The 19,091-nt window shown below is 44.3% G+C and overlaps 1 protein-coding gene across 1 annotated transcript in view; it reads left to right on the top strand.

Moving 5' to 3' along the window:
* CAMK1D (calcium/calmodulin dependent protein kinase ID) overlaps positions 1-19,091 on the top strand; it is a 123,434-nt gene that overhangs the window by 89,522 nt on the left and 14,821 nt on the right. The window contains exons 7-9 of the mRNA XM_017740351.1: positions 2,158-2,233; positions 10,944-11,056; positions 12,791-12,869. Coding sequence (XP_017595840.1) covers positions 2,158-2,233; positions 10,944-11,056; positions 12,791-12,869 — 268 coding nt within the window. The remainder of the gene's footprint in view (positions 1-2,157; positions 2,234-10,943; positions 11,057-12,790; positions 12,870-19,091) is intronic.

The raw sequence follows: 19,091 nt of genomic DNA, 5'->3' as shown, positions 1-19,091 counted from the left end.
TCTGCTCATTGGAAAAAAAATCAAAAGCGGCCATTTGGCCTTAAAAGAAGTATTTAAAGCTCCTGTCTTTCTTCATTAATGTTTACCAAAGGAGAGGTAATAGCCTCACATTTGCTTTGGGCTTGATCCTATATTGGTCTTACCTATTTCAGAGCTGCCATCTACAGAAACAGCTGTCAGTGTTTTTCACTCATTTAAAACAGAAAGAAATGCCCCAGCACAGCTTTGATGTTTTAAGAGGGAAAATCTTTATATAGTTCACATCCCCTCATCTCAGAATTGTTTTCTCTTATGGTAATGTGGCATATCTGTATAATGTCAGGAGCTCACTTGTGCTCAGCAGCTATTTGCATAATATTTTCTTTGGGAGCTATGAGAGGTATAATGTTTACTAGTCTTGTAAAGTATGTAAACAGGCACAGACAGTCAAAGGTAGAAGAGAATGTGAATAAAATATTGGGAATTTGGAAGGACTTGAGAGTTGGAAGACATCTGAGCACATAAAGACAGGAGAATATTAAGTCCCTCCTTCCTCATATTTTGTCCCAAAATTCAGTTACAAGGGATGGGACAAAATAGGAAACTGTCTCATTTCTTATGCAGTGGTCCCAATTTCCAGTTCACATGCAGTGGTCCCAGTTTGCTGAATGACTTGAAAATTGGGGTAGTATTTAACCTGTGCTGCAGATTGGGGCTTATCCCAGTCTTCAAGAGTCTTCCTAATCTGGCTGCCAGCTATAATCTTACCCACATTCCCCTGTATTTTCTTCATTTTTGCAACATGTCCCTAGTGAAATTTGACCCTTTCCATCACTGCTGTGCATGTGGAAATGCAGCCTGGATGCCCTCACCTTCCTTCAGTCCTCTCTATGAGCCTTCATGTCAAAGCACCAGAAAGTCTTCTCTGATTCTCATTATTTCTTCTTGTTCCATACCTTGCTGGCAGTTTTCACCTTGGTTTTGTTGGCTTGTCTGGCTTAAGAAGATAATACTTAGAAAAGACCAGGACACCAGAGCATAAGTGTGGGGCTCAAGTTTTAAAACATCTTTGTACTTCACAATTTTTTTTTTTTCTGTTCTTCAGCTAACTAACTGCTTTGGTGTTGGTGAGACTCCTAGCAGAGGAAGGTGTGACTCCCAAGAAACATTTTTGTTGGGACTTGCTGCTTCATGACTTTTTTCCAGCCCTTGAACTCTAAATTACTCAAAGGAAATACTGTGCTTTTTAAAACCCAGCGTGGCAAGTCTGCTTTAGGAATGCCACAATCAGTGATTTCTTGCATTATTGTGGACATTTTGCTTTGAAAAAGGCAAAAGCTTCTTTACATGAAAAAGATTAGGGTCTCAGGGTTTTAAAATTTAGGTGTAAGCATTTGCCCTGCAAGGTGCCAACAGGGAAAACATATACTCCAGGATTCCAAACAAAAAATACACCTTTTTAAGTCTCAGTAGTGTAAGACACTAAAGCAGATCCATGAAGAGTTTCAATAAATGCCCAGGCTCTTGCTTCTAGCAAAATTCTGACTATGGTGGCTGAAAACTATAGAGGCAGGAGGCTTAGTTCCTTTGTTCATGTCCAATTCTTGTTGCTTTTCATTTCTCCCTCTGAAGGTGTCTGTGTTCCCAGAGGCAGAAGGACTAATCACTCCCTCTGACTCCGACATCCAGCAGGCTTTGGGAGGCAGCTGCTGGAAGAAATGGTGAATGCTCTCCTTCCTTTCCTGCAGATGTAGCTTATCTCCTCCCTGACTCGCTGCCCTTTCTGAGCTGCCTCTGGAACTCCCTGGTCTGGCAGCACGACGCGGCGGAGCCACAATGCTGTCAGGGAGAATGTGCATCTCTGCACCCGTGCAGAGCTTGGCCTCATTTTCCTCCTAAAGAGGGAGGTGATGGCCCTCTGCCTCTCATGCATTTTTCTGTGCTTTGTTTTGTTTTCTGTGCCTGGAGACAAAAAAATGGTGAATTTTCTCCACTTTAGGAGTCATCCTTTTTTGTGAGAATATGACCTTCAGAAAACCCGGACATTTGCAAATGCAAGGGCTGTATGTGGAGAGCAAAACAAGGTCTTGGGGTGCTTCAAGTTTCAGGGTCCTGCCTTTTGACCATATTCAAATGTCTTGTTTTATAACATGTGCTTGTTTGGCTTTTTATTTTCAGCTCCTGAAGTGTTGGCCCAGAAGCCCTACAGCAAAGCCGTGGACTGCTGGTCCATCGGGGTCATTGCCTACATCCTGTGAGTACCTCTTGAGTTTCCAGTGCTGGCACCTTTGGGACTTGCAGCTTGCTCTCCCACCATGAAGTTACCTGCTTTGCCTGTGGCAAAATAGCTAATTCCTGCCACTTGTGACATGGGGTAACCCTGGACACCTCCCAGTTGCAAAAAGGCTGAAATTTGAGCAAAAGTGGTAGGAAATGAACCAGTACCATTCAGCTGCCAAAATCCTTGCTCCCACCAGAGCTCTACTGTGTGCATTAGTGTGGGCTTGTCCAGGCTGTGCCATTATTGAAGTTACTGTGTCCCCTGTTCAGATTGGTTTTGAGGAGAAACAAATCTGGCTGTGTTCACAGAGCTGCCACAGAAACAAATGTCTTTTCCTAACAGCATTACCAGTGCTTTATTATTTTTTACTTTTCCCTTTTACACAACTGTCACAGTTAGACTGAAGGAAAAAGCAGCTCCAATGAGGCACAGCATTAAAGCATTCCTACTTTGTTCCCTTTTTCCTTATGCAGACATTTCATGGCTTGTCAACATGAATAACTTTTTGATGGTGTGGTAGAACTGTTTTTGCCAGGACATACCTCATTGCTGTGCTATCCACTCTGTGCAATGTTCATTCTTTGTATTTGCATTACATTTGCATAAGTTACATGCTACCCAAAAGAAGGAGGTTTTATATACAATAGTATAGGAAGGCTTTATTTATTGCATGTATGTTTATTTATTTAAACCAAAATCCTGCCTGAAAACATTAGTTTTATGACTGACTTTCTAATCTACATGAATATTTGAAAACTTGTTGAGTACAAAACTTACATGGGAATGGATTTCTTTCAGAGCAGCCATCAATAGCAGGATGCAAAAAGCTTTTGCTAAACAAAGCAAAAATCAACAGTGCTGATTCTGACTTTGTTTCAAAGCCCAGCGGGACCTACTACAGCAGTGAGGAAGAGGACAGACGTGCCAAAGTACCTCAGAGGCTGCTTCAGAAATCATTCCCTAGTGCTCTTTTAGATGAGGAGGATGTATGCTGACTCAAAGTTACCATTTTTCACAGGCAAACCTGATCATGGAAGTCCTAGGGGTTGGGATTTTTGACATTGTCATTCTTTGCCAGCCATGGCAGGACACAGCTGGAGTCTTTTCTGATGCTCTTTTAGCACTTTGCTGACTACCAGCTTCAGAGAGTGGGAGAAGGAGGATGCAGGTGGGAGCTAGCACTACTCTGCCTTATCTCCAGGCTCAGCTCCTGCCTGGGTTCAGTTTATTGCCAAATATACACCGTGAAAATGTGTGTCCATCTGGCAGCCCAAGGGAGGGCTGTGAACTGTTGCATCTGGCTTTCTGAAGAGAAACCTGGCTCTGCTTTCCTCCAGGTTGTCAGTCCCATGTGTCAGTGGCTCATGCACCAAAGGCCTTTTGTGCTGGCAGACCTGATTATTTCACTTGTTGCTTTCACGGGTCTTGCTAAGGAATAGGGGTGAGGCAGTGCTAAGCAATGTGTCCTCCACACCCAGTTTATGAACACTTCTTCAACAGGTGGAAGATTTTAATCTCCTCTGTAATCCTTTCTCCTTCCTAAGCAAGGCTGCTCTTTCTGCAAGGTTCAGCTCCGTTTCCTTCTCTGTTTTCCAAATCAGCGTGTGATCAGCTTGTCAAGCAAGGCATGCACACTCCTCAAATTTAAATTCCCTATTTGCTATACAGGGAATTCCCAACCCAGAAGGCTTAAATCATCTCAGTAAGAATGAGCCTCTATGAATCCCTGTTTGCAGGACAAGGAAACCTTTTCAGGGTTTCTGTGCTTCAGGTAATAAGGTCTTGATTTGTATTTTCTACAGCCCAAATGAACAGCAATAACCATTGCTGTAGAAGGAGCCTGTTAATGTGTTTGCCAGACTGTTACAGCTTGGGTGGGATTGGGTCTGAGACCAAACCACCTCTTTCAATGTGTAAGCCACATCCTTCAGCTCGTGTAGCAGTCAGCAGCACTCCAGGGCTCCCTTTGCTTAGCCCCCCACAGCCCCTGGCATCAGGGGCCCTGTGCACTTCAGCTTCTCCAGGTGCATTGGGCACCTCAACCCAGCCTGGGTGGATGCAAGCAGCCATTTCACCAGGATGTGCTGTTCAGTTGCCTAAACTTGCATGTTCATTGCCATGCTGGGGGGTCCTGGGCAGCCACATGGATCTGGCAGATGTAACACATTGCAGAGACATTCCTTCTGGAGAGGCAGATGGATCCAAGCTGGAGACCATGGACCATGTCAAATTGCACCAGATGCCCATGCTGAGGTGGCTGGATCCCACCCTGCTGCCTGCTCAGAGCCCTACTTTCACAGTGTGGATTCATGTGCTGTGTGGTACATTTACATCACTCTCCATCCTCCCTTGACTCCATCTCTGCTGAGTGCAATGTGATCTTAGAAACCCAGCCCACATCTCACGTGTCGTAGTCTTGGTCTGGATCTCATCCTTGCTTCCAGGAATAGCCAGGAGTTGCAGATGTGGTCTCTTAAGAAAGTGGATGTCTGGGATACAGTAAAAAGAGAGAGGAGGAGGGTGCTTCCCTAAGCTGGAAGGAATTAGCCCTGCTGGCGTGTCTGATACCACCAGTGATGGGTACAGGTTTGACACGTAGGTTTGTGGTCTCAGCAGTGCCACACCACCAAAGGCAGCAGTGCCAGTGGTCTCCCAGTGTGACATGGCACTGAGATGCCGCAAGAACCAGCAGCACAATCACCCTGGTGCAATGCTGGGAGTTAATCCTGCCCTGAGCAGGAGTTATTTGTTCCAATATGCCACTGCACCCATCTGGATATGCCATTTCCAGCTCCACAATCAGCAGAGTTGGAGCTCCTTGCACGTGCCTAAACCAGTTGGAGATGCATTTTTACATAAAGCAATCCAAGCAAAACGTCCAGCCTCACCTCATCACCTCTCCCACAGATCCTCACTGCCACTCTGGACAGACTGTTGTCATTTAAGAAGATGGAAACTCAGGGGAAACCAACACAGAAGCCAGGCATAAATCAAAGATGCTTTGAGCTAATATTACTGCAAGTGGTTTGAGTGCCTCCAGACACAAGCTCAGTCTCACTTGAGAGCCCTCACTTTATGACACTGGAAGAACAAACTGTTTCTGTGGCACTGATGCTGTAGAGAAGTATTTGTTTCCGTGATATGCAAGGATGTCTTGGGAAAGAATACTTTTGTTTCAGTGCCAGCCTCTAAGTCTCCTCGTTAATGACAGCCAGATTGCAGAGGCCGCACCAGTGGAGTTTTTATCAAAACCTGTTTTGCATGAGAAGTCATTATTCACAAAAATTAATTTTAGAGCCTGAAATTTCCTGTTATTCCAGTTGCAGTATTTCTCAATTTGAAACAGCCTCACTGTTGAGCTCGGCTTTCCACTTATCACAAGGTAGTTTTGATAATGTGTCCAGCTTAAAAATATAAAGTGTAAGAAGAGCAAGAGACTTCACTGGATTCCCAGCAGCTGGATTTTGTACCTTTCTGGGTCACATAAGGGGTGACAAAAGCTTGGGGAACTAAAATACTGATCACATGCATACTTTATATAGTGAAGATGCAGTTAATTTATGCAAGCAACAGAAAATTGTGTTTCAAAGCTGGAAAAGAACCTGGAGGCACAGAATGCTCTGCCTCATCCCCTGGTTATTCATAGTCTTCTGCAAGAGGTCAAACACAATTTGCTTTGAATTTTCTTCTGATTCTCTTCACTATTAGGACAAAAAAGTTACTGGTTTGTTATTGTTTATAAACAGTTACAGATCTGGAGATAAATCTTGGATCATACTTTCACACTTTGCTGCTGAGCTGCTTTTGATTTTCAAGTGGATGTGCATGAATCATCAGTGATGTTTGTATGGAAGGATTAACCAGGGACAGTGCAAAGTATATTCTGCCAAAAGAAGTTTCCACCATCACCCTAGGAGTCATCCATTGGGGAAAAGTGGTCAGTCATCTTGCCTGCTTGGCATCACACAAAAGTCTAAGCAAGAAAGTGAGGAATAACTTACTTGTTCAGCACTGAAAGAAGAAACAGTGCTGGCAGAGGACACAAGCACGTTGGATTATTCAGGAAAACTCAGCTAACATTGGGAAGACAACCCCAAATGATTGTTCCTCATTGCTTGCTTCTTAATTTGTCTTTGGTTCCCTGTGCTGATATGTCCTTGTCCACAGCTTTGTGGGGGCACTGGTGTCAGCCAGTATGAGGGATTGTTCCCAGAATATACAAAAGAAATACATTTGTTTATCCCTATGAATAGCACTTGGATGACTTCCCACGCCATACATCTCAGGTCTTTGAGCACTTACTGAATTCTTTGTTCTAATCTAACCATAAAGTTGTTTGTAAAAGTAACCCTTGGGCCTCTTGTGTTACAGGCTGGACACTGACCATGTGAATGAGTTATTTAGCCTTTAGTATCACCCCCAATACGTAATGGGAGCTTGCAGGGGTTTGCTTTCTCTGCCTGGTGAGGACAAGATGTTTCTGCTCTTCCTCTTTTGCTCTCAGGATGACTTTTAGAAATGACTTCTGGCAATATCTTTCTGTTGTACATCCACCTGTGTTTTTCTTATCTGCATCCCATTATTTTTAAGGCAAGACTGGGAATAGGAGTTTAGGGGAAAATCTGTTGCTTATATGATAAGGTTGCTAAATAATTCTGAAAACCTTTTATTTGGTGAAACTGCAAGAAAATGATGACAACTAATAGCTGCCTGAAACTCCCCCAGGACAGTGCAGGATTTTTTCACATCAAATACAGAGGGGTTATTTTTGCATTTCTGCATATCTAAAGAAAAGCAGCAGAACCTCTGATAGTGAGGTCATTTTTTTCACACAGAAATGTCCCAGCAGATGGAAATGAAGTCGGTGGGATTTTGATTCTGTAAGAATTAACCAAAAACTCATTATGGACTTTGGAAAGTGGCCCAGTTGCTGGCAGTCCAGCAAGATTTCCTCCAGACATAAATTGCAAGATAGGCTGATTTGCTGGGGCTTTCCCATCCCTTCTGTAAAGCCAATAATGTTAAACCTTAAGTAACATTAAAACTTCTGTGTGTTCCTAAGCTCTGTTTTTAAGGAAAAGGACAGCAAGGCTGCCTGTATTTTGGCTCTCAACCCATCCCTGTGCCAGGGTGCCCCAGTGTTCCAGTCCCACATACCACCTCTTCTGACCTACAGGGCTTGCTCCCTTCTCACTTAACTTTTGATGTAGGTTGTCACTGATTTGCCTCCCAGAGGAACATCCTTTGATTGCTGTGTGCAGGAGGTTCATCCCATCCCTGACCAAGCCAGGATCAGCCTTTGCTCTGCACTCAGCTGGCTCTCACGCAAGGGGCTGGTTTGGGGGGATCTCCCTTCCCATGACCTGTAGTACCAACTAATGCTTCTCAACCTCTTCCTAGCAAGGGAAAAGCTGTGCCAAAAGAGGCTGTTTTCTGCCCTGTGTCCAGCTTCCAGCAGTTCTGGTGCCTTCCAACATGACCCTGTCTCTTCTTGTGCATCACCATGGGCTGCAGTGACCTCCTGGACACACAGACTGATTTCCCAGATGTGTAGATATTCAAGCTATGCAGAGGAGCTGGATTGAAAGGCTCTGGAGAGGCTGGGGCTCTTGCTGGGACTCATGTCTCTCTGCTCCCCCCTTTCAGGGTTGTTGCCCTCCAGCTCTGTTCTGCTTTGCAGTTTGCTCCTACCTTTTGTTGCCACAAGTGTGTATAAATCACAGCAGTCCTAACTTGTGCTCTTGTACCTTTGCCAAGGTAATTAGTACATTAGTACAATTAGCACATTTGAAGGGAGCTATTTCTCTCTCCAGAGCAGCCTGCCAGTGCCTCAGCATGCACAGTGCTGTCTGCTCACCTTAAAATGCTTTGGGGTTGTTTAAGGAAAGTGCTGAGGAAGGCAAGAAATTAATGAAGGGCTGTCAGGCTTCTTACATGGAGCCCCCTGAGTCTCCCAGGGAAGAGGGGACAGAGCAATGGCTTCAAGTGGTTTTTCTTCTTTCCTTTTTTCTTTTTTCTTTTTTTTTTTTTTCTTTAACTCCAACCTGGGCATCTCTACCCCAGTGCTCATCCTACCAGTTACACGGCTGGTGCTGTCAGCTCCATCATTTCCCCTCAGTAAAGCAGAGTGAAAGGCTCTGGAGAGGCTGGGGCTCTTGCTGGGACTCATGTCTCTCTGCTCCCCCCTTTCAGGGTTGTTGCCCTCCAGCTCTGTTCTGCTTTGCAGTTTGCTCCTACCTTTTGTTGCCACAAGTGTGTATAAATCACAGCAGTCCTAACTTGTGCTCTTGTACCTTTGCCAAGGTAATTAGTACATTAGTACAATTAGCACATTTGAAGGGAGCTATTTCTCTCTCCAGAGCAGCCTGCCAGTGCCTCAGCATGCACAGTGCTGTCTGCTCACCTTAAAATGCTTTGGGGTTGTTTAAGGAAAGTGCTGAGGAAGGCAAGAAATTAATGAAGGGCTGTCAGGCTTCTTACATGGAGCCCCCTGAGTCTCCCAGGGAAGAGGGGACAGAGCAATGGCTTCAAGTGGTTTTTCTTCTTTCCTTTTTTCTTTTTTCTTTTTTTTTTTTTCTTTAACTCCAACCTGGGCATCTCTACCCCAGTGCTCATCCTACCAGTTACAGTGCTGGTGCTGTCAGCTCCATCATTTCCCCTCAGTAAAGCACCCAAAATCTTGAGGATTGTGACGAAAGAGGAGGAAGGTGAAAATCAGTTAATGTGCATCCCACTCCAAGACTGTGAGGTGTGAGCACTGATAATTATCACACTAAAACAAGTAATTTGTAAGCTCATCACAGATACCTGTAGGGCTGGACCCTGACTGTGGATCCAGTTTCTTCATTAAGCTACCAGATGTTTTTCCTTCGTTATCCATGTACATTGTGCCTTTTTGGCATTTGCTTGAATTCAGCATTTTTAAGGACCCTTCTCACAGACCACCTGCACCACGGGGTTTCACACAGGAGTACCCAGCCCCCCACACAAGCACATGCCCATTAAGGAGGTGCACAGTCCTGCTCTGGACGTACATGCTTGCCTGGCATGAGTTTATCTTACTGCTTTTGACAATGGCAGTCATCCAGTGGGACACAAATGAGGACTGGCTCATCTGCTCTCCGAGATAGAGAGAGACTTCTGGTTCAGCTGAACCACAGCGGGTTCATTATCATGCTGCAAATTTCAGTAGAGTTCTCCCAGGTCAGTATGGATGTGACGCAGATCAACATCTCACTCGGTATTTAAATTATTTATCAAGCACACTGGCTCTTCAGAGCTAACAAAACATTACTCCTTTCACCCTCAAGTGCTGAGTTGGTTCGAGTAACCTCCAGGGCAGCCAGCTGGCTTTGGGTTATAAATAACTCAAGTATTTAATTTCTTGCAGTTTCCCCGCCTTGCTCTGTTGTTGCTTCTGAGCTGGATCTTCAGTCTGTTTGTAATGGCTGGCTCTCTCCAGTTAAATGCTTTATTGAGGTTGATTGACTCAGAGTTAAAAAACTGTAGGAAAAAGATGATTTCAATACCAGCAAAGTATGTGAAAGAATGATTTAGACCAGCGATAAGAGAAAAAAAAGTATCATCTTTATACAGACCGCAGAGGCAGGAGAGTCTGTTCAACTGTGAGCAGGATGGGTTTGCTAAAACCTTGGGCCAGCCTCAGAGATAAATCTGGCACTTTGCAAAGCTGGTATTAAAATCTGAAGAAGGGGTGTCTCTGCTGGCATGTCTGCGCAGAGTGGGACAGACTTCTCCCTGCAGCACCAGCTGGGTGTGAGGGATCTCTGACACACGAGTTTTGTCACTGCATTTGCTTAATGCAGTGCTGGATGTGCTTTTCCCAAGTCCAGCCCTGCCTCAGCATCGTGGCTGTCCTGTTCTCTGCAGCACTGGGAGGGTGCACCCTGAATGTATTAGCTCAAACTAGGCAAATAATGTTCAATGTCCTGCTTGTCCTGAGGCCAGGTTTTCTGAGAAGCCTGATTATAAACACTGAAAACCAGGACAGGACTGTTATTAGCCTCAGGCAAAGCAGGCAATTGGATGGGGTCAGCGAAATCCCTTGCAGGAGTGAGAAAGGGAGAGGCTCTCCCTGTGTCTGCAGCAGCAACTGGCCCATGTGCAGCCCTTGCAGGCCCTGCTGCAGAGGAGAACGGGCTCCCAGGCGTCCTCCTCACTGTGTCTGGGGACACAGAGCCCAGCAGAACCTGCAGATGCATTATGCCCTCTGCCTGAAAGCTCTGCGGGGCTCCTTGTCCTGCATTGCACCAGGTCTTCTGGATATGCTGAGGGATGAGAGGGACTGATGTTCTGTGACCCTGAAATCTCCTCTTAGCACGTCTAAAGGAGAGGATGGAAGGGGTTATGTCTGTGTGATAAAACTGTTCCTCTGGTTAAACACCCAAGAGCATGCAGAGGGAGTCCAGGATATCTGCATGGGTCAGTATGGGGTCAACAGCACCAGGTTTCCAGGCAGAATTCCTCTCTGTCCAGGACAGTGCCAGTCTTGTGAGTTTACATGTCCCTGAACAAACTTCTCTCATGGTAGCACTTGCCTGCTTGAAAACTTACTGGGGCAAGTCTTAAGCAAGAGTTTCTCCTTCTTCTCCCTCCCTCCTTCTCACCTTCTGGACAGAAATGGGTCCAGTGGCCACCTCTCTCTTTTCTTGTCCTCCATTAGGCTCTGTGGATACCCCCCTTTCTATGATGAAAACGACTCCAAACTCTTTGAGCAGATCCTTAAGGCAGAGTATGAGTTTGACTCTCCGTACTGGGATGACATCTCCGAGTCTGGTAAGTAGCTACTGCTGTTTAAATTGCAACAACCAGGCATGCATGTGTGCCTATTGCATACATCCCCCCTGGGCATGAAAATGCACCCTCCATCATGTTCGGAGCTCATTTTAACTGAAAAACAGTGGGAATGTGCATTTCTTTTGGCTCAAATAGTCTTGGGAGTTTGTTTCTGCAGGAGACAAATTAAATACTGTTTTGCCCGGCCACACACAAAGCACTAAAACATAGCTCAAACAGAAGATAAAGATGGCAGAAGGCGGACCCAAGAAGAAAAAGCAGCTTAATTTCTTCATTGTATCCAAATGAAAAGCAGATTGTTAATGTGTCATTAATAATAAGGTGGCAAACGAGTTTGGCTCTGTTGCTGACACTGCACTGCAGCTCCAAAGCAAGTCCTCAGTGTGTGCAGCAAAGAACCAAGAAATTAATGGCTTTCAAATGAGGCAGGTGAGCAGATACAGAAACTGGGAGGACTGTCCATGTGGGTGGATGTTCCCCACCCAGTGCAAGAGACATTTAACCCATAGTACCCACCTGTCCCTGCTCCTGTCAGCCTGGCAGAGGGGCAGATACACCAAGGTGTTACAGGCAGATGTGCCGAAGGGCTTCTGGCTCCAGCGTGGGTCCATGTCAAGGGGTGACAGCAGGGGACATTCAGCCTTGCACATGCCTGTGTCCCTGAGACACTGTGTGGTCTCCAAGAGGTCACCCAAGCTCAGTGTCCTTCCTCTGTCCAACCCACGGAAACATCTGCTACTTCATGCAGGAGAAGAAATGAGTTCTAGGAATATTCCATCATGTAAAAATATCCATATAAATACAGTTTTCTAATTTATTAGTGCTACTGATTGAGGCAGGGGAGATAAAAAATGAGTGTTTTTATTATAAAGATGATTATATATGCTCTTATCTCCACACAGAGCATCATTTTACGCTGCTTACATCTGCAGTCCAGGTACCGTTGTGATGGATTGCTCACAAATATATGTGATGAGAAGTTTTTTTAAACTAATAAGGATTTTCAGAGAAAATATGAAAGTCTGCTGGCAGACTCTTATGCCTCATGGGGGAAAGTCCATCACCTAAATCAGCACAAAGATTTTCCTGCCATATTTGGCTTTGCTGTGGCTCCTTCAGCTACGCTGTCCTGAAGCTGCTGGATGCACGCCATGCTGCAATCTCCCTTCCTTCCATTATAGTGCCGATTAAAAACACACTGCCTCCTGCTCCAGGGAGTCCATTTTCCTTGCTAAATTCCTCTTAAATAGGCAACATGTCCTCACAGCTGTCCATGTGTGTGACTGCTTGGAATGAGCAACGTGAAGCTCCTCTTACTGTGGCGTCTGACATCCTCCCTCTCCTCTCAGCTGACCAGCACCTCCAGTGGATGTGGCCACGATCTGACCACTAAGATGATGCAGCACATGACTGACCAGGGACCCAGGAGCTGGTGGGGTTATCCTCTGCTGACTCTGCATTATCCATACCACTCCTAAATGCCTGCAGGAGTAGATGCCTTCAGCTTTTATCTGCTACACTAAATAGCTTGGATTTGTCCTAAGTCACTTTGGTTATATCTATACTAATAAATAAAAAATTACTCAGGGCCATTTTCTTGTGCTGTGGCCAAATGGCACTTGGGAGCCTGATCAGTGCTGTTGGCTGATCATGTGGCAGCAGGACTGGGCCTCAACTCTATTGCTTTCAATTATTCTCTCTTTTTTTTTGCAGCTAAAGACTTCATTCGGAATTTGATGGAAAAGGACCCTAATAAAAGATACACCTGTGAGCAAGCAGCACGGCACCCTTGGTAAGCAGCACTCACTGCTCTGAAAAACCCTCAGGACAAGAGCGCACCTTTTTACATTCATGGGTGGAAGTGGTTTTTCTGTCACGTATTGTACTGACCTCTACTACATAACTCTGTGCTTCTATTCTTACAACCCCTGCCTTTGTCCTCCAGATTTTCCTGGAAAACTGTAATGGAGTTGAATCTCATGCACCAACCTGTGTAAGGATTAGTAAAATGCTGAATTACATATGTTGACTGTAGTGCAGCAGTGGGATGTGCCAAAATGATTAAAGTGCCTTAAGTTAGATGATGCCTTTGCATATGGGTGACTTCACCAACATTACCCAAGGTTTGTGTAGCTGGAGCAAGGGTGACTCATGTACTTTTGACCAGCCCTGAGTGACTGAGAGCATCATCCCACACTACCAGCTGCACCCACTCATGGGCTCTGGATCTAAGTCTTTTAGGGCAGGGAACATTATATATACAAGGTGAGGTATTATTTTTGTTGTTATAAAAGCTGCAACAGAAAAGAGTTAATGGCATGACATTTGCACCTCAGGTATGCATTAGACTCTGTTTTTATACTATCACAATTGCCCCAAATGCCACTTCCTTTTGCACTGTCTGTGTGACAAAAAGGAAATTTTGAGAAATGAAATCCAGCTTTTGTGAGATGAAAAAAAATCCCAAACTGTTTCTAAATGACACTGACATGAGCCTTAGGAAATTAAACAAGTCAATATTAGAAATACAGAATAAACAATGGGAATGCAACTCCCAGTAGAGAGTGAGGTGACCATTTGTACAACTCAGAGACAGATTTTCCAAAGCCTTGCATCCAAGATACACAAAACGTAAGCATCCAGCTCCTGGCCCTGCTACATCTGTGTTGGTTGCTGGAGTGCAACAAAGAAACGTGGCACTTGTAACACACACAGCTTCTGGGCCCTCTGAAAGGAACAAAATGATAAAAAGTGTTTTCATTCCTTTTTTTGTGTGGTTTTTTTTTCTTTTGCATGTCATGGCCAAGGGCCAATGGAAACTCACAGACTACTCCATAATTCGTACTATTTTCCACAGAATCCAATCTTCCATGTAAAAACAACACCCCGAAAGGGTTTTTCCCCATTTCTGTGGCAGGGCGTCTTCTTCCACCAGGCTGACTTTGCCATCCAGTGGTTCATTTTTGAGACTTCAGGTTTTTACACAGCTCCCAGCACAGCTCAGGGTCAGCCTTTGAAATGTCAGACATGCAAATGGCACTGCAGAAGGAAGGCTGAAAATACTCACCATGTTTCCACTCCACATCCAGAATCCACCTCCCTTTGACACAGAGACAGTGTGTGCCAGGGGATTGTGGGGCAGTTGTACTGAAAGCAAAGCATGGAGGTTTCCAAAGCTATGGCTTCAGATCTGCCTCTGTCCTCCACAGTGTGCTCATGAGCAGCATTCCATGCCTCATTCCCCCTTGCTCTGAAAAGCTTCCTGTAACATGGATGTTGCAGTTTTGGGCCTCTCTGGAGAGGGGTGCAGTGATTTTTTTTGGAGGGTTTGGATCCCGTAGTGGTGAAGGCCTTTTTGGATAATCATGTCTGCTCACCCAGATATTATCTGTTATTTTGGAGTAGTGATAGGATCTCCTTTTGCCAAAGCATTGCTCAAGGAGCATTTTCCACCCAGATCCCTTATGTCAAGAAGTAGTGAGGGTTTCTACTGTTTCTTTTCTCATTCTAGCCATTACATCTGTTGCAGTGACATCCTTTCCTTCTCTTGGTAGGGAGGGAAGGCTATTTCAGTCGAGGAGGAGGAGAGTTCTGTGCTTTGTCTCAGTGGTCAGCCGTGTCCTTCTCTCAACCTGGGCATATTTACATTTCCAACAGCTCCAGGCCTGAGTTCCTCTCTCTCAGGGTTGCATCCAGTGTTGCAGCAGTTGGAGACAGGGCTGCACACGTGCAGCCAGAAGAGAGAGGGTACCACACCCCCTTTTCCAATGAGCATGGATTTTTCAGTGTACATCCCCCTTAGCCACGTCACCTTCCACAGTGCCAAAAGAGCATCTTCTCTGTGTGTTATCAGAAGGACAGAGGTACATAAGACTGTTGGCTTAGTGGGAAGAGATGATCAGAGCAGGCTGAAGTGGTCCCATAAATGATACGTTTTTGCAGAGTGCTTGCACAGCAAGCAGCCCGTAATGGCATCTCATAAAAGGCATTTTTTCTTGTCTGCTCAAGCAACACAACTGGAGAAGCATCTTTGAACCCTAGAGTTCTCACAAAGCGAAACCCTGATGCCACTGAGGCTAATGGGAGTTTTGCCAGACTTCAGTGAGAGTTGGGGTTTGTCTCCTTGTTTCACCAGCAGAACACAGGCCTCCCTGAGTCACGGTTGCTGTGTGAATGGTAGATAATTAACATATGTGGGGAAGGGGCTCCATGTAGTAACATTTTCCAGCTTTCCCTTTTTCTTCCTCCTGTGAAATCTTCCTCTGCAGTATCAGATCATTGGGATCTGTCACAAATTTAGAAGAAATCTATCAAATCATGAGTACTTAACACATATTTTATAATCTGATTATGCTAAAAGTAGTTAACTGTGCATGACATGGCTACCTGGCCATGAGATTTTGTTGTTTCAATATGCAGTATTTGTGAAGAGCAAACTGATTCCAAAACACGCCTTTTATTTTAATCACCATGTTTTCAGTAAAACCTTCCAAACAGGGCTTGCAAGAACTAGATCTTGCAAGATACTACATTTGTGCCTTTAAGGTTAATAATGTCTTTGAATTTTGGGAAACTGCTCCAGAATAGATATTTGCATGACTAAATGTTTGCACAGGATCAAACCCTAAAAAAAGTAAATACTTCTTCCCAATGGCCCACTTTTCTGCAGTATATCTGCTCACCACATGCCTACATTTACGTGATGTTTTGCTATTTATAATCAAAAGGCCTTGGCAGGGGGATGGTATGTTAAACTCGGAGCTGGCAGAAAAGGAGGCTAATAATTGCAGTGAAGTATGGTAGCTGAAACAGTACAATATGTGAGATTTGTTGGTATAATGACTCCACCCCTGCGTGTCCATTTATTCAGATTTCTCCAGTTTAATATACAGGTGACTTATGCTTTCCGCTGGAAAAGTTATTTATTTTATAGCGTGTCTTTCAGTGAGGTTTGCACTGTTAATGGTGTGTTGCAAAGGTGCAATGTTCTGCTTAGTTGTTCCCACTGTGACTTTTCAAAAAGGACATGGAAAATTAAGGTAACAAAAAACGGGGTGATTTTGCTGCAGCTTGATACATTTTAATGTTTCCCTGGCTCATATTAAAGACAGCAATTAAGTTTATTAAATATATTGCCATGTCAGAGCCCACATCCTGTTTAGGGCAGTGGTTCAGTCTGCAGTGATTAGAGGGGAGCAGCAGAAACCCGAAGACCTGTTCTTTCCAGCTATAGACTCATAGAAACATAGAATATCCTGAGCTGGAAGGGACCCACAAGGATTATAGAAGTGTGCTCCCCATCAGGTCAAACTAGGTCCTGCAGAGCCAAATTCAGCCTCTAGGCTTGGATTAGAGGGAAAGAAAACAGTGCTCAGAGGATGAGGACAAAGTCTGACAATTAGGAAGCTAATACAGAAGTTAGAAGGGCTGCCATGAATTTATTTACTCTGTCATGCATTAACCAAGTGAATTGAAATGGGATTTAGAGCCATGTGCTGAAGGCAGTTGCATCAAAGGCAATTTGAGACACCTAAATTAAAGGGTGATGGATTAATTGCTTCCATGTAGAGACTGTAAATACATAGACTGTAGAAGGAGTTTGTGACACCACTTAGACACCAGTGTCTGCAGGTAGGAGTGTGGTCCTGGCCTTTCCCCATTGCTTGTGCAAAGGGAGAGAGGATCCTTGGGATGTGCCAACCATCCACAACTTCACTGAGGAGTCACAAAGCTCTGGCAAGGACTGAGCCTCTGCAAATTGTGACCATGACCCTGAGTGTTTATTATGTGCCAGAGAGCACAAGCCAGATAATAATTTCCACCCAGGGAAAGCACATGGTTTACAAAGAGCCCAGTTCTCAGACAATATTGTTTGAAGTGTGGAAAGGCCTTCCTGAAGGGAACTGCTGATGTTTACAACATTAAATCAAACTCTTACCGAATTCATCCCTGCACTCTATTTATTTTGGAACATACACTGATACATGTATTTATACACATGCATGGGGGTGGGGTGTGTGTGTGTGTGTGTACATATAGAAGAGTTATGATCCCTCAACATTATCCATTACAGCTAACTCCATGTTTCCTGTCATCATACTCAGGAGTATTTCCAAGCACTCTTTGCCCAGCACAGCATTTGAGTTGGCTGCCTTCAGAAGGGAGGTTCAGAAAATAATGGTGGATGAAAGGCTCTGCCTGCCTTTGTGGGCCGGGAGGACGAGCGAGACATTTGCTTGCAGCATGCTAATGAAGAACTATCCAAAAGGAAATTTGCTGGTTTTGTCTTTGTTAGACATTCCTCTCAAAGCTTAGAAGTGGTATGGCCAGATAAATTGGTGTGATAAGTTTGAAGGCAGCTAGAGAGCTAAAATAAACTAGATACTATGAAATAATATTTGATTGTTAGATTAGATTCCTCTCATGTGCAGGATTAGATTTGTTATGGTTATTCATGAGAAATACCCTTCTTAGCTTCAGTGGATGTGTTTGGGATGGAGAACCATCACTCTTGGTCTCTTGGTGTCCAATTCTGTGCATTGAGACAGTTATATATTTACTGCTGGATGTAAAACCAGCTTCAGCATGAAGTTCCCCAAAGCATTGTTAGGATGTAGCTGCTTTCAGGTGCTGCAAAATGGGAATCCCGAGAGAAAATCCAGGTTCCACTTAGACTAAACAGTCCTTGCCTGGTTCTGGGTGATGCTCAGCAGGATAACAGATGATGCATTATTCTGATTTGTTTAATTTTATTATTGTATATGTGTGTGGTAGGTAGAAGCAATGTCTTTTACTGGACCATCTAGTACAGTTGGTAAAAAAAACTTAAGTGCTGACACAGTTAACTTCAAAGGTAACTGTAAAGTCAGAAACTATTGTTCAGGACTAGATAAGCATCAGTCTGATCAGCTCAAGTTGATTACAGTTTCTCAGTGAAAATGGAGCTGATTTTTGCAGGCAAAGGATATGTTGTGCTAGGGAGGGAAGGAGAAATAAATAAAGAAAAAAAGATACTAAAAGATACATTAGAAAGACACTATTTTTGTCCTAAAAGGAAAAGCAAGATGGTTTATAGCCTGTGGTCTCGGAGAGTTAGGGAAACGTGGAAGGGTAATTATAACATGCACTAAAACCAGTATCTGTTAAATTTCATTCATTCTCTTCTCAGCAAGGGAACCAAAGTTCATTATTAAATACATTTGGTATAGATGTGAGGATGCTCATGACGCCCACCACAGGGTAGATCTGTGTGCCCAAAGCATCTCTCACTTTTCATATCTACCAGTTGAGAGTACAAAAGATGTGACTTCTCCCTGCTCACCTCCACCTCTTCTGTGTCCTGAAACCCCCACATCTCCAGCAAAGCACCAACAGCGAAGGGATGTTAACATCGCTCATTTTCCTAGAAGTAAAACTATACTATAAACACTATAACACCATGAGTATTTCATAAAAGTTACAAAATCCTCCAAGTGCAGAGCACAGTCTGAAAGCACCGTGCTTGTGTTACAGCATCGCAGGATTAACGGGGTAGCTCTTCAAAGGTGGCTTGGAGAACAATCCCACTCCCGACTTTGGCAGCCAAGGCTGTGTTCTGAGCCACACCATTCAGCATACCAGCACGTGTTTGAACAGCTCCTGCTGCCCTAAATCAGCCCCAGCAGTGCTGTTATTTTGCTCTGATTAAAAACTATCATCTGCAAAGTGCTAATGTTGCTGAAGAGACCTTAGGTGTAGGATGGTTCCACTGCTGTAGCATCTGAGGGCTTCACGGGATGTCTGTCCATCCCCTTGTGAAGTAAATAAATACTATTTTGCCTATTTGGAGAATACCAGTACTATCTTGGTATTTGCCCAAATACCAAGAGTTTTTTCCTGGAACTACAATGATTGCATAGTGAACATAGAGTTAGGGGTGGTAGAAGGCAGTTTGTGAGCTCTTGGAACCAGCAGTTTCTTATTGAAGCCATAGCATTTCAGAAAATGACCCTGAAACTAATAAAAAAAAAATTAG

The sequence above is a fragment of the Corvus brachyrhynchos genome, unplaced genomic scaffold (assembly GCF_000691975.1).
Source record: "Corvus brachyrhynchos isolate BGI_N302 unplaced genomic scaffold, ASM69197v1 scaffold307, whole genome shotgun sequence".
NCBI classification, from domain to species: Eukaryota; Metazoa; Chordata; class Aves; order Passeriformes; family Corvidae; genus Corvus; species Corvus brachyrhynchos.
Note: the sequence above shows the minus strand (reverse complement) of the source record. Positions and strands in the feature narration are given on the sequence as shown.